General features: G+C 35.3%; 2 protein-coding genes across 2 annotated transcripts; one reads left to right on the plus strand and one right to left on the minus strand.

The window, feature by feature from the left end:
- Positions 1-1,452: 1,452 nt before the first annotated feature.
- Positions 1,453-9,911, plus strand: LOC18094659 (protein STRUBBELIG-RECEPTOR FAMILY 6). Its single transcript, XM_006369008.3, has 16 exons — positions 1,453-1,823; positions 3,577-3,709; positions 3,806-3,877; positions 3,964-4,029; positions 4,122-4,193; positions 4,278-4,349; positions 4,802-4,873; positions 4,956-5,021; positions 5,125-5,187; positions 5,280-5,584; positions 6,190-6,473; positions 6,769-7,040; positions 7,586-7,718; positions 8,781-8,917; positions 9,062-9,218; positions 9,446-9,911. The coding sequence occupies exons 1-16, from the start codon at positions 1,733-1,735 to the stop codon at positions 9,596-9,598; spliced, it is 2,148 nt and encodes a 715-aa protein (XP_006369070.3). The 5' UTR covers positions 1,453-1,732; the 3' UTR covers positions 9,599-9,911.
- A 560-nt stretch (positions 9,912-10,471) lies between these two features.
- Positions 10,472-14,860, minus strand: LOC18094660 (26S proteasome regulatory subunit 7 homolog A). Its single transcript, XM_006369009.3, has 10 exons — positions 14,672-14,860; positions 14,310-14,391; positions 14,092-14,183; positions 13,936-14,013; positions 13,619-13,680; positions 12,944-13,088; positions 12,624-12,842; positions 12,357-12,538; positions 11,773-11,948; positions 10,472-11,017 (listed from the first exon to the last, which is right to left on the minus strand). Exons 1-10 carry the CDS (start codon positions 14,762-14,764, stop codon positions 10,860-10,862), a joined length of 1,287 nt encoding a protein of 428 aa, XP_006369071.1. The 5' UTR covers positions 14,765-14,860; the 3' UTR covers positions 10,472-10,859.
- Positions 14,861-16,286: the final 1,426 nt, after the last annotated feature.

Below are 16,286 nucleotides of genomic sequence, written 5' to 3' on the forward strand. Positions count from 1 at the left end.
CTCTGAATTGAGAGCCGCGCAAGAAAGCAGTATTTTTCTACTTTTCATCTGCTTGCGTTTCGCATGCAATTTATGGTGGGACCATCCACAATAAATCATTTTGTTTTTGTTAATCAAACGTTTGTTTCGTGCGTTTTTGACAAAACGCAAACTCTAATGCGTAGCCAAACATATTCATATGGAACCTTACGCAGAAGCAGGAAAATGATATTGTACCCACTTCTACTAATCAAAGTACTCGTTAATTCCGCCTCAGAACCCCTTAGCCACCCACCAAATATTCTGCGAATGACAGCCCATGTACCAGACTCAATCCCTGACATTTGACCATCCCATACCGTCTACAGTTTTGTTTTTATATTTTAAAAATATTTTTTAAAAAAATTAAATATTTTTTTTATTTTTTTAAATTAATATTTTATAGTATTTTTAGATTATTTTGATGTATTAATATTAAGAATAATTTTTAAAAATTAAAAAATTATTATATTAATATATTTTTAAATAAAAATTACTTTAAAAAACATTCAGTTTTCAAACACCTTAGTAATCTTAAATCTAAAACATGCTTTTGCTCTGGTTGGATAGGGTTATTTACGCACTACCAAATGTTCTACTAATTCTTTGCAACTAAACCTAACCTTTAGATCTCTACAATTACAAGCTCATGCTTGTGAAGAAAGAGAGGGTCAAAATATACATAAAATAACATAAGAGAGCCCACGTTTACAAGCATCTCATGATTCTCCCATTCAAGCATGGTGAAAATTGACTTTCCAATCACCACCCCCGGAATTTCTAAAATCCGAAGATGGGTTTTTTTTTATTGGCTAATAAGGGTATTTTCTAGACATGCTAATATGGTAATTTCAATCTCAATAGCATCATTAAGATGCTTTATTTAATATCGTGGTCCAATCATAATTTTAAAAATTCTTGAATTTTTAATTTAGCTTTGAATTTATATTTTTAAATTTTATTAATGTACTAATATTAAAAATAAATTTAAAAAAATAAAAAAAAATATATTCAAATAAAAATCACTCATCTCTTACATTGTTATTTCAAGACATGACAACAAAATAGGAGTTATATAACTATAGTATTATCACAAGACACATGTATAGTTTCATTGTGGTAAATTTAATGTTGAGTTAATTGATATAATAAGTATAAATATGTGGATATAGTAGTCAATAGATAGATTAGCATTACTCATATAGTTAATTAACACTCAAGTTACATTATGTCAAAAATAAATAAAAATTATCCGCCATCGTATCAATAATAGAAAAAGGAATCACATGAAACCACCAAAAGCTTCCAATCCTCGTGAAAGCAACAGCCCCTAACTAGTTGAATCACTCTTTTTTTTTTTTTTTAGGAAATAAAAAGCCAAGCAAAGCATGTAATTGGATACACCTACCGAAGCAGCACAAGTGAAAAAAAAAAAAAGAAAAAAAAAAAGGCAAAGGAGAATGTGATGGTCTAAAAATAAAATATAGGGGGGGAGAGAGAGAGGGAGCGCATTCTGTGGCCTTGGATTCTTCTGGCAAATCGTGCCTGCCTGGGGGTGGCTAAATATTTAGAATAAATTCATCCCATAACAATTGTATTCTTTTTAACAAGGGAAGTAGATTAACTCTGAAAAGGAGCCATTCAGACAAGGGGTGGTCTTTTTTAGTTTTTGGTTGTGGGTTAGACAGACAGACCTGAGGTTCTTTGAGATGAGATGATGGAGAATTGGAGAAGAGTTGAGCTGGTGTTGACACTCTTAGTCTGCGTTCTGGGATGTGTCCATGGTGCAACAGATCCAAATGATGGTTAGTTATCTCACTCAACTCTTTCATTCACTACTTTATTATTATTATTTTCTTCTTCTTAAACCTTTTTTATGCTTTTCTTTTCTGATTCTTACACAGATAGATAGATTTCCATGTGCTGATTTCTTTTGCCACATCTGCATTTCTTGGTCCTTTATTTTTTTTTTTTGCTTTTTGTGTTGCTTTTTCATTACTGTTTGGTTTTGCTGCTGCTGCTTATGATATTAGAACCACAAGAAGATACTGCCTTTGATGCATTTCCAGATTTTGCTTTTCTTCTTGTTTATTTTTGAAACTACAGTGTGTTTACGCTGATTTAAGAAGCAGATTGGTGCAAAACTGTGGAGATCAGTTCTGGGTTGAGAAAAGTTTGGTTCTTTTTTTCTGGGAAAATAGAATCTCCAGCTAAGGATATTAAATATCAATGTCAATTTCTTGTCTGGAATTACTGGTGTCAGCTTTGCTTTCAATGTCAATCACTAATGAAACCTAAGATTTTATGCCTGTCTGTGAGGTCCAGTGGCATGTGATGCTGTTGTCTCAGGTATTAATTTACCTTGTATTATCTCAAAGGTGATTGCTTGGTCAATAAAAAGAATATTATCAAGAAATAAAAAGCATCTTGAAAAAAATTATCATTTTGCTTATATAATTTTTGCTTCCAAGTCTTTGTTTATACCAGTTGTTCATCCCCCCTTGCATTAGTTTGTGACTTCCCGGATTACTGCAGTATTTGTAGAATGAAGGGGCGATCATTTTATGGATATCAAAAATAAGGTAGTGATCCCAACAGAATGTTGATTAGGCATTTCTGTAAATGATTGTTGAGTATCAAGATTGATTCCATTTTAAGCATTGGGGAATTTATAGAAGCCATACTTCATTTCAAGTGCGAAGAGAGTCAGTGCTCAGTAGGCAGAATGCTTGATGCTTTGAAGTTTGAACAGTCTGAAGAGTAAAATCCTTGTTCTAGATGACATTTAGTCCAAGGTCTTTCCAGAAACACTCACTAGTAACCGGCAATTTCATCAACTTTGTGAAGTACACAGACTCCGATAGGGTTAAGAGTTGATCCTCTCTGACATTGATGAGCCTTGACCTCCAAATGTGTCTTGACAGTCAAAAAGGTTCCATAGCGTAACTAAATCATTCCCTCTCTGTTTCTTACTCCCCTGTCTCTCTTTTAATATTGGGTTTTGAATTGAGGGAGTTATAAATTACTTTTGTACAAGGCTGGGTCTTTTTCTTAAACAGTTCCCTTAAGAAGTACTGAGTTCTCTTCTTGAACTGAGCACCCATGGAAGATGGATGCATGTAAATAGGAATAGGGAAATTTCTCAAATGTGATTCTTTCACTTTCCCACCTTCCTTTTCACCACTCAATTCCCATTGGTTTGCGAGAAAGCCAGCCATTCCATTTGATAGCCAAAGATGAGCACATGGTCAACATCTAGAATTAACCAAGAAGTCAATGCTCTGAGAAAAGTTTTTTTTACATTTTGCTTCCACTTGCTTTTCAAGAAAAGATAAAACATCACTAGCCAAGTGCTCAGACAACAGCTAAATATCACATATTGAACTCCAATTCTACATGTTATACTAGCAGACTCTGAAATGCTAGTGATATGTTCACTTGCCTGTGATTTGAAATTCAGAAATATCTTTTGGAAAATTTTTAGTTGGCAACATATATGGTTGATGATCCTCTCTATACTGAGCATCTATCCTAATATTTTGCTTGTTTGTCTTGCAGCTTCTGCTCTACGGGTCATGTTCAGCAGTATGAATTCACCGGGGCAGCTAACACAATGGAGTGCAAATGGTGATGATCCATGTGGGCAAAACTGGAAAGGCATTGCTTGCTCAGGCTCACGAGTTACAGAAATGTAATCTTCTGTGGAGAATCTGTTTTTTCTGACATTGTATCCATTAGAATGCTATCGGCACTGATTCTTTTACCTGTACTGTGTTTTTTTCACCAGTAAATTGCCTGGTCTTGCACTTTCTGGGTCACTAGGGTACCAGCTTGACAGTTTGACGGCAGCAATGAACCTGTGAGATTACTTATCCAGTATATTGTGTTGGTCTCATTTCTATAGATTTTCTATGTTTTGACACGGTGATACCTTGTGTTCTCCAGAGACTTGAGTAATAATAATCTTGCAGGCGCTTTACCTTATCAACTTCCTCCAAACTTGCAGCGATTGTGAGCTTCAAATTTTATTTCTTTCTTATTTAAGTTATTCCTGCCTTTTCTGATTTTGTGATGATTTACACTTGATGCTCTCTTGTACGCAGAAATCTTGCTAATAATAAACTTAGTGGAGGAATCCCTTATTCCATTTCTCTAATGCGTTCTCTTACATACTTGTAAGTAATTTCAAGTTAATAATTCTTGGTTTCAACCTATCCAAGGTACAAAGCTAATGCCTTTTCTTGTCTCTTTGAGTGTAGAAACCTTGGTCACAATCAGCTTCAGAGTCAGTTGGGAGACATGTTTGGACAACTTACTTCTCTCTCCACATTGTGAGATCTTCTCACACATTCTTATTAAATAACAATAAAATAATAATTTTACTTGGCTGCTTATATTAGTCTTATTGAAGGGTATTGTGAGATTTCTCTGTTACTTTGACAGATTGCTAATAGTATCAATAATTCTTGGGTTACTTTTCTTATTTCTTGACCTGTTAAAGAAATTTGGGTTGACACTTTAGCACTTTACAGTTAACAATGCAAAAACAAAAACTTGTGCAGGTGCATATTATATTTCTGCTAAAGTGAACGTTATCAATATCAATTACTGTTTCTTGTATTATACTCTATAATGTCTGCTGCTGAATATTTAAAGTGCCATTTTTTTCCTCAACAAGTAGATCAAATTGAAGTTCATTCAGTAAATTATGTTAAATACATCTATCTAGTTTTATGGAAGAAAAAGGCAACAAAATGTTGATAATTTCTCTATGCCACTACAGGGATGTATCATTCAACCTACTAACAGGTGACCTGCCTGAGAGTTTTAGCTCACTTTCAAGTATGAAATCAATGTAAGTTTCAAAATGGCCTTCTCTGATAGTAGAGCTTAGCATATTGTCTTGGCCACCTTTTCCTTAATTAGTCCTTTGGCAGGTATTTGCAAAGCAATCAATTTACTGGAGCTATTGATGTCCTCGCCAATCTTCCTCTTGAAAATCTGTGGGTACCAGTGTATCTGTTAAATTCACCAGGAACATTGTCCTCTCTCTGTTTGCAATTGAGAAATCAGGCCTTTTATTATATCTGCATTTATGTTTTTCAGGAATGTTGCAAATAATCGTTTTACAGGTTGGATCCCTAGCCAGCTCAACAGCGTTAATCTACAGTAAGCATTTGCATTGATGAAATTTTCATTATTATCCCTATTGTTTCATAAGAGAGAAGTTTGTGAAAATTATAAGTTGAATATCTTAACAGGAAGGATGGTAACAATTGGAACTCAGGGCCTGCACCCCCTCCTCCACCTGGTACACCTCCAGCCCACAAAGGCCCAAGTCCGAAATCTGGTGGCAATGACAGCTCATCAGGCAGTGGTGCTGGTGGTGGCAGCAAGAAATCAGGAATAGGTGCTGGTGGCATAGCTGGAATAATCATATCCATATTTCTTGTTGGGGGGATAGTAGCTTTCTTTTTAGTGAAGAGAAGATCCAGGAGGTCCTCGGATATAGAAAAGCTTGACAATCAACCACTTGCCCCTCTTTCTTCTACTAATGATGTACCAGGTAGAACCTTTTTTACTTGTGCCTTTCACTTTGTTGAGCATCATGGATGAATCATCTGTATCGTTTGCATCATTTTTCCTTTTTGCACTGCTGCATTAGATTGCTTAATGGGCTTTGTTGTTTGTTACTTTCTAGACTGGAAGTAAGGAGGATGGCTTTGCTATTTATCCACAAACAACTATGATTTATCAGTATGCTTTGCAATCTATTTACTTTCACTGCTGATAATTTGACAGAATTATAACTCAAAATTTGAAACATAAGGGACCAAGGGATATATTTTAAATGTCTAGGGATGAATATGTTAAATGCATAGATAAAATACTTTCAAATTTACAGTCCCTATACTAAGTGAATCTGATTTGGGGCGTGGACACTACCCTGTGATTAGCTCCAAATAAACTTTGTTGACTTGAAAACATCAAGTCCCATAAATTAATAAGCAGTACCATGTAGAACTTTACTACTTCAGTGTAGCTTGAGGTCCATGTCATTAGCTTGTTGATTTCAGAAATCATCATGCTGAGCATTTTTCTTCATCTTTCCCTTCCTTTCTCTTGGTTTGACCTTTCTCTTGTGATCTTATCTTTGAAATTGTACTGCAGAAATGAAATCTATGCAAACTTCCTCCGCAGTCAACACCAAGATATTTGACACCTCAGCCTCAATAAATCTTAGACCTCCACCTATTGATCGTCACAAGTCATTTGATGAGGAGGAATTTTCGCCAAAGCCTGTTGTTGTCAAGAAACCTGTTACCACTCCTATAAATGTGACATCGTACTCTGTCGCAGACCTGCAGATGGCTACTGGCAGCTTCAGTGTCGACCATCTTCTTGGTGAGGGGTTATTTGGACGTGTTTATCGAGCTGAGTTTGATGATGGGAAGGTATACTTTTCTCACTTTGACTATTTCAGTTAAAGGATAAAAAACTAGTCTTCTTGAACATGTCTTGCCCCTTTCATACTTTATACTATACTTTCCATTCTCTATGATGAATAACATACCCACTGATAATTAAGGTAGCTGTGGAAAGTTGTGTAAGAATTTGTATAGAGTGATGGCAAGTGTTCACATAGGAAGAAATTGTGCATATGTTTCCTTCAGAAAGTTTCTTTTCTTTCACATGCGTGCTCTCTGTCTATCTTATTAAGTTGTAACATCTACTTCGACAACACTGTAGGTTGTTGCTGTGAAGAAACTAGATTCAGCCACTCTGCCCAGTGATATGTCTGATGATTTTACAGAGATAGTTGCAAGCATTTCCCTGTTGCATCATCCGAACGTGACAGAACTAGTGGGTTATTGCTCAGAGCATGGACAGCATCTGCTGGTTTATGAGTTTCATAAAAATGGCTCATTGCATGACTTCCTGCATCTATCAGATGAATACAGCAAACCTTTGATATGGAACTCCCGTGTCAAGATAGCTCTGGGGACCGCTAGGGCATTAGAGTAAGTTCGTAGCTTATATATGCTCAGAAAAAGAATTCCATCGTTCCAATTGTTTCTAACTAACATCAAGTTGCGCCAAGAAGATCAGAACACCTGGTTTCTCTTCCCCAATATTTATCATTAGCTCCATGGTTCAATTATTGGTGTACACAAGGATTCGATCAATGCCCACATGAATGATTCAACAAAAAAGATACTTAACTTTTTAGCTCCATGGTATTAATTTTATTAATAGAAATCATATAAAAGCATCAAGAGGAAAACCTCGTGAACTTGTTATCGTTAAATTTTCTAAGCATCTAGAACCTTACCACACAAAGGAGTTGCTTTAGCTTGTTCATTTCCACTCCATGTGAATTTTTCTAAGATGCGGGGCATCATCCTGATTTTTGTTAAAGAATTTTGATATTGGAATTTAGAACTTCACCAAATGATAGGGAAAGAGTCCAACCTTTGCAACTGAGATCTTCATAAATCATGGTTGTTACTTACCTGTGATATTAATGATGAACGGTTCCTAATACTCAAGGGGTTTTTTCTTTCAGGTACCTGCATGAAGTTTGTTCACCATCTATTGTTCATAAAAATATCAAGTCCGCGAATATACTATTGGACACAGAGCTCAATCCACATCTCTCAGACTCTGGCCTGGCAAGCTGTCTCCCTCATGCAGACCAGGTTGGTCATGAGCCTCAAAATTTCTTGATAGTCCGTTGCATCATATTCCTTTGATGTGGATTGCAAAGAATTAGGTTGTCATTGAGCTTTTTATCATTGTCTTCCTTAGCTTTTAATGTTTTCCTTTTGCATAATTTGCATGCAAGTTGGGTTTTTATTTTCTGTATTTTTATATGAAGCCATCTGCAAGTTATGACTGGATAGGTAATTAATACTCTTCTAACTTATGCTTGTCTCTCTTCTTCTGATTTTTAATTGGCCATGATGTGGTAGTAGCATATTTTGAGATGGTGCAACATCTAGGATATTTGGGTTCCTTGTAGGATCTACTCTGTAAGAACTACCATGCAAAATACTAGTGATTTCATTGTTGCAAGTTAGCTTATTTCACTTTTTGTGAGGAATCATTTATTTCATGTCCTTTCTAATATATGATTTATATTATTCTCTAACTAACACATCTCTTTAAGTAAAAACTCTTTGAGCTTGAAACTTGCACAAACTTGGTGCTTAATTTTTATTAATTAGAATGAGATTGTGAGATTTGAACTGATTATCGTTTGGTTATCGAGGCTCTAATATCATGTTAAAAAACTATCTCAACTCGAAAGTTTAAACTATTAGGTGAAGTCGCGATAATAGTTTTATATTGCTCTTGATTTTGAGATGGTTATTTGATATGATATTAGAGTCTTGATGACCAAACAGTCGCGAGTTCGAATCTTACCATCTTCATTCTAATTAATAAAATTAAGCACAAAGTAGTTTGAGTCTGTGTAAGTTTCAAATCTAAAGGGTTTTCACTTGAGGGATGAGTTAGAGAGTAATATAAAACTATTCTCGGGACCTCACCTAATAGATTAAGCTTTTGGGTTGAGATGGTTTTTTGACATGGACAACCTCTTAATTGGTGATGAAAAGCTTCTTTTACTTTAGTTGAAATTTTTATCTGTTTCATTTGCAGCACTGCATTAGTTTAGAGGCTAGACTAATCTCTAACCATGCATGGCTATTTGCTTAAAAGATTTTCTAAGTCCATTTTATTTTTCACCACACATGCAGGTACTGAACCAGAATGCAGGTTCTGGATACGGTGCACCTGAGGTAGCTATGTCTGGTCATTATACTCTAAAGAGTGATGTTTACAGTTTTGGTGCAGTCATGTTGGAGCTTCTTACTGGACGTAAACCATTTGACAGGTGAAGTGCTAACATAAACAATGTGATGACTCTCTCATTGCCTTAATCATGTTGATTTTCTCATTATTAACATAATTTTAACTGAAGATGGGATAAAAATGAGCTTGTTATTAATCATCTCATTGCAATGTGAATTGTTAACAGCTCAAGGCCTAGATCTGAGCAATCATTGGTTCGCTGGGCAACTCCTCAGCTCCATGACATCGATGCTTTATCTAAAATGGTTGACCCAGAACTCAAAGGGCTCTACCCTGTCAAATCTCTCTCCCGGTTTGCTGATGTCATTGCTCTTTGTGTCCAGGTAATGTATAACTTGAAAGAGGGAACTTAGGCGGGGTTGGGTTGAGGGAAGGGGGTTTGAAGTGTGGTAGCTTGGTATTGCAGTTTATAAACTGAAACATAGAGATTGGGAGTTAAAATTAGCAGCTCGGCAAGTTTGGGGCATTTTGTAGTTCTAGAAGGGAAAGGGTGGGTGTGCTAAGTCTTGTATGTGTTGTTGTTCTAATGCTTATGATTGTTTTGTGGCAGCCTGAGCCAGAGTTTCGACCTCCTATGTCAGAAGTGGTTCAAGCATTGGTTCGTTTAGTGCAGAGAGCTAACATGAGCAAGAGAACAATTGGAAACGAACAAGGTGAAACACCAAGAGCTGTCAATCCAGACACGCAAGACTATATGTCTTGAACATCGTTGCAAAATCATTCATTTCTTGCATTGTTGTCGCTGATTGATAGCCGTCCCCACTTTTCCTCTCAGTTCATCTTTGTTTATTTTACTTTCAAGTTTTTTCAACATATATGTGTAGTAGTTGAATGGTGGCATAAACACATACGAGAATTAAAAGCCTGGTACGGTATGTTAAAAATGACATGGTTTATCCTAGTGTTTGTTTTCTGGGGTTCTCTCTGTAATGGCTTCATGACAGTTGATGGCATTCTGTACATGGTTATACTCCTCTCTCTTCCTAGTTAAAAATGGTGACCATACCTTTTCATGATTTTCAGATGTTTGATCATTGATGTCCCCTATAGAATATTCATGAGGTTTCACTGCTGGTCCATTCAAGCAACTAGTTTGAGCGGGATCATAATCTGATAATCCTTTTATTCTGGCAATCCTCGAAAAGAACAGGAATGGAGATATCAATGAATACCATCTTTAAATATAAAGGCAAAACAAAAGGAGGAGGTAAGATTTGGTCATGGTGGAAAACTCAAATATTCATCTCATCAGGCTGCTGTTTTGATTAATACGTCTCTGCTCAAGTTTCCTCAGTTCTGTGCTCGGTACTTTGGTGGTTGAAGGCTCAACCCTAACAGCTCAAATGCTTTTCTTTGAAATGACTTTTCCTTAATCAAAATACCATCTTGCAAGACACCAGCTATTGTAAAACATGATGCGAATTTAGATACTGGTTTTTTTTACTTTTTTTTTTCCGTTTTAAATTAATATTTTTTAGAATTTTTAAATCATTTTAATTTATTAATATCAAAAATAATTTTAAAAAATAAAAAAAATTTATTTTAATACATTTTTTAATAAAATTACTTTAAAAAATAATCACAAAACACCTGCTGTCAGGGGCAGGAAACTTAAACATAACATTGTGATCCATTACAAAAGTTGAAAAAACCATAAAGCACAAAAAGGTCCACGGCCATTGAAACCCAAGTAAAGGAAGTTATAATAATACGAATTTGATGTCAACAAAACAGCAGTGTTGCATCACTTAACCATCAAACTTCTCTATCCAACTTGCATAATCACCCGCTCAATTGTAGACTATATATTTCGGTGTCGCACTTAACTTTTGGTATCCCTTAATTACTTTATTCACGCTACATCAAGGAAGTCCTTCTCTGTTACTGTCTTCTGCCGGGCTCGTATAGCAAACATTCCAGCTTCAGCCATCAAATTTCTCTATCCAACATGCAAAATCACCCACTCAATTGTAGACCATATATTTCGGTGTTGCGCTGAACTTTTGGTATCCCTTAATTACTTTGTTCACTGCATCAAGGAAGTCCTTCTCTGTTACTGTCTTCCGCCGGGCTCGAATAGCAAACATTCCAGCTTCAGTACACACACTTCTAATGTCCGCTCCTGAAGAAACCCACATTGTTAATCAATAATTCAAAATACACCCAAGTTAACTAAAGATCAGTCCATTGCCAATGAGATGGGGGATGGGGGCATCTGATGTCAAAGGAAGAACCAACCGAAGGTTCTTTTCTTTCTTTATTTTTTATTCTTATCTAAATGCCTCTTGAAATATCACTAATCTAATGTAGGATAAATGATATTAGAATTTTGTTCTTTCTTTTTTTTTTTAACAAATAGGGGAAGTCCAAATACAATTTGGGTCTCGAAAAGATTACCATATATAACACAAGATTTCTTCACCGATCCATTCTAACCAAGCCTCTCAGCCTGTCATTATACCTCAAGAACTAGAAAGAATTACATCCCCATTCCACCTAAAATTCTCAGAATTTGTTGATGGTTAGAATAGATTTGTAGACCAAGGCGACTAGTGTATTTTAAATTTAGACTAGTTCTACATGGTCCTTTCCTATTTCTTCTATGGCGTATCACTCACAAACACACGCTACAAAAGATAGCACCATGACTGAAGCCTAAGATTTTTAACCAAATCTCCAACCTCTTATCACCTTAATGAGCCCCGGGTGGTGTATTACAAAAGATAGCACCATGAATGAAGCCTAAGAGTTTTAACCAAATCTCCAACCTCTTATCACCTTAATGAGCCCCCAGTGGTGTATTTCATATTATCAGAGAGAATTTTTCTGCATTAAGAATCTAAATACAGTGAACCATAACATAAAGGCAGAATTTACCTGTTGAATTTGGGCAGAGCCGAGCCAAAAGCTCAAAACGGACATCCCTTTCACAGTTCATTGTTCGGGTGTGGATCTTAAATATCTGTGCTCTACTCTCCAAATCTGGAAGGCCAAACTCAACCTTACGGTCTAATCTTCCAGGGCGTAACAGTGCTGGGTCTAGAGTGTCAGGCCTGAAATACAGAATGAACATATCTTATGCTTAAGAGTTGAAGATGCACTGCAAGTTCACAGCAACAATATGAAACCAAGAAATTGCTCAATGGAGCAGCAATTGAAGCATTCAGAAAATAAAAATTCATTTTCAAACACATGCAGACACATCCCACGACTTTCAACTTTCTGAATTTGACAGCTAAATTCTAGCAGAATGTGCATGCCAAGATGTTCAAAGCAAAGGAAAGCAAGCAATTGGTTGCAAACATGCAGGCAGCTAAGAAATGACTGGTTCTATGTGAGAACAACGGGCAAAATTAAGAAGCAGCACTGAACGCAGTTACACCTTACAAAAGGAAATGGAAAGGAGCAAATGTGCCACAAAGATTTCATAAAACAGCAGCCATATAGTAAGCAAATCTAACCTGTTTGTTGCCATAAGAACTTTGATGTTTCCACGGGCATCAAACCCATCAAGTTGATTGACGATTTCAAGCATTGTACGCTGGACTTCATTGTCTCCACCTACACCATCATCAAATCGTGCACCCCCTATGGCATCAATTTCATCAAAAAACACAATGCAAGCCTTCTTTGAACGGGCCATCTGCAATAATGAACATTTTATTTTTAACATAAGAAGGCATTGTAACAATAAGGGGAATAAACACCAAAATGCAGCAATTCTTAACCTGAAAAAGTTCACGGACCATCCGGGCTCCCTCACCAACATATTTTTGAACGAGTTCACTTCCAATAACCCGAATGAAACAAGCATCAGTTCTATTAGCCACAGCTCTGGCTAAAAGTGTTTTACCAGTTCCAGGAGGACCATAGCAGAGAACACCCTTAGGAGGATCAATTCCAAGCTTCACAAATTTCTCAGGGTGTAGCATGGGCAGCTCAACAACCTACAAGTTCATTGGTATGAGTATGGCATTTAAAAGGAAAACGATGAATTGCTAAGTAAATTAATCAATAACAAAAGAGAAATAAAGAAAGATTTACATACCTCTCGCATCTTTTCTATCTGCTCTTTACATCCACCAACATCATTATATGTCACATCTGGCTTCTCCTCTACTGTCATCATGGTCACACTAGGATCAATTTTGGGAGGAAGAGGAATCTGTATCTGATATTTATTGCGATCGACCCTGCAACAAAAGACATGGCAATTACTTACTTTGATTCCAAACCAACCAAGTGATAACGGATAATCCCTCAATATAGCTAATGGAAAAAGGATAATTAAAAATTGGATAATGTGAAGACAACATAAAATTAAAACAAAAGACATAGCATAGGTATGGTTTAAAGTGCTTGTGTACAGCCAAAGTCTTGTTATAGAAGATAGGCCATGAGCCACAAATCATCTACTTCTACATGATTATACTACTACTAATCCATTACAAACATGGTAGTCCTCTTTAATATAAAAACATCACCAATAAATTTAAATTGAGAACATGGAAGTAAAATTCAAATAAGGTTACATCCATTTAGCAAACAAAGCTGGCAATGAAAAATATATTTATCAAGCAAACTCTAGAAATTAATGCGTGAATTGATTTTATAGTGAGCATGAATATAGACCAGAAATATCTTACTACTTCAGCAAATTTTGTAGAAAAAGCTAAGCAACAAAATAGTAGAGTGCAACTTGCAAAGTTTAAAGGAAACCTACCCCACGCGCATGCCTTCTTCTATATCAGTAGGGGAAACCTTGTCACCCAACCCAACAACAAACTGGAATGGGATAACAAAGAATACATTAATGAAAATATGATTAATTATATGTAGCTTTGGTTCAAAACAAAAATTACTGAAAATAATCCATAAAAAACCTAACATTAACATGTGATAATTTATGTGTCCGTGTGTGTCTTGCATTCAGGATTTGATTTTAGAAAACAAAAATCGCTGAAAGAAGAAACAAAATTGACCAAGAGGATTGTCCATGTGAAAACACTCCAACAATATGCCTTGAGATTTGAAGTATACCTTGGCAATTTGCTTAACATTTATCATGTATTTGGCATCTTCGGTGTTTGGACTAATTATCTTGGTGCACCTAGCCACCTGGTTAAGAAACGAAGTCACTATACCAAAAACAGAAAGTGCAAGTTACTGACTAAACCTCCTCGACTGAACCCATACCTGAAGGGGCTGCTCCTCCTGCATCATTTGCTTGTCAGAAACAAGATCCCATTGGCTCGGTGCAGCTAAACCAGTATCAGACTCCTTGATACCTATTTTTAAAAAAATTGAAGCAAAATACAATGGATCAATAGCATCCAAGTAGCAATAACAAAACCATGTAAGCCCTTTTAACAAGATTGAAACAGTAAAATAATATCGGTGAGATAAGCACATACCGCACAAATCATTGACTTTCTTAGCCATTTCCTTAATTTCCTTCTCGGCTTTCTTTATACTCGCAGAATACGGTCCTAAGCCCTACATAAAACCAACCAGTACTACTTAAATTCCGGTAATAAACTCCATAAAAAGTTATAGCGCTACCCTTAAAACAAGAAAACGCAATAAAAAGTTAATGGTGCTGATGCTCAAACCTAATAGCTAATCAAAGAAAGAAGCTTTACTATATCTTTAATTATAGAAATGGAAGAAAGAGTATTAGGAGCTGGGTACTACTATGATAATTAGGGTAAATAAATGAAAGTTAAGTGAATAGAGATAAAAGTTAGGGTTTAGAAGGGGAAAAGGGATTAGATACATAGGTCTTGAGGAGAGCGATATCGTCCTCATCCAGAGGGGGAGGGTTCTTCTCGTCCTTCAACATATCCTCCACATCTCCACCACTTCCCATTCCTGTTACTTCGCTTCGCTTTGTCTTTCTTTTCTTGACAGAGAGAAGAAGACACCACCAGGCTGAGGCAGCAGAGCATATACAGAGCAGAGGAAAGAGGACTTGCTACTTTAAGCTGAAGCTATAATAATCAGCAGCACGTACGGGCTTCCCTTTTCATATGGGCTTTTGCGAGCCCATTTCATTTTATCCAGGACACTCATATTACCATGAATTTTTTTTTCCCTCTTTTAAGTTTTAACTACCGCAAGCAGCCATGGCCCGCGCTTTGCCGCTACGGCGTCGGGTAAAAAATAATAATTATATGTATAGTTTTTTTCTAAAGGGTCAACTCCTATTGTTTTGAAAAAAATAAACGTAGACGACTCATCTGCCTGTCAAAAATATAATCTTTATGGTAGAGTGTTATTTTTTTAATTTTAAAAACTTATTTTTTTAAATTTAATTTCATAAAAAAAAATCTAATAAACACTCTTAGAATATCAAAAAATCAATTTATTAGCTTAAAAAACCTAAATTGTTTTTCAAAAACACAAAATTAAATCGGTAAAAAATTTCTTATTTACCTTAATTTATTTTTTAGGTAAAATAATGGTTCAAAAACACCTTAATAGGATCTCTCCTCGTTTATAAGACCTATTTACATTAAAATTAGATTTTTTTTATGTTGAATATGATCAATCAATAATTTTTTTTAGGTAAAAAATCTCTCGTTTTTATCCTAATTATTTTAATATAATTTTTAATTTAATTTAATATCTGGCTTATTTTATCCGCCACTCTACTTTTATTTTTCCCTTAACCTATCATTTTTGTTGTCGTGTTGTCTCAATTATTCAAAATTACTTCATTAACAATTTATTTAATAACACTTTTGTTTGTAAAATCAACTCGATGGTCAATATTTAAGTGTCGTCCAATTGCTATGCTAATTTTGAATAAACAATTTCCAAATAGGATAAAAACTGAACTTGAATACCAGATGAAAGATATCATCTGAGTTGTGTGGCTTAAAAATCAATATAAACGAAAATGTTTTTCATGTGCATTCGATTTGTATTGTGATTTAATTAAGATTTTGAAAGGTTTCAAATTATTTTTATGATGAAGAAGGTTTTAGATTTTGAGATAAAAGTGATTATAACTCATGATTAACATAAATTAAAAGAGATTAATCATTCACTGTGCATCTCATCTCATGTTCATCAACTCTCATTTTATTGTTCATACCATTATTCTTTAGACCGGTTTTTCTTTTTATAAGATGCTTGAAAGTGTGGTAGCGGTTGATTTTTAAAGTATTTTTCGTTTGAAAATACATCAAAATAATATATTTAAAAATAAAATTATTTTTGACATCAGTATATCAAAACGATCCAAAAACATAAAAAAATTAATTTAAACAAAAACTTAATTTTTTGAAAACATGGTTTCAAACATGTTCCCAAACAACTCCTTCGTCGATTCTTAGTTCTTTATGGTTTGGTCATTGATTTTTTTTAAAAAATTTAGTCTTTATAAG

This window comes from Populus trichocarpa, chromosome 1, assembly GCF_000002775.5.
Source record: "Populus trichocarpa isolate Nisqually-1 chromosome 1, P.trichocarpa_v4.1, whole genome shotgun sequence".
Taxonomy (NCBI): domain Eukaryota; kingdom Viridiplantae; phylum Streptophyta; class Magnoliopsida; order Malpighiales; family Salicaceae; genus Populus; species Populus trichocarpa.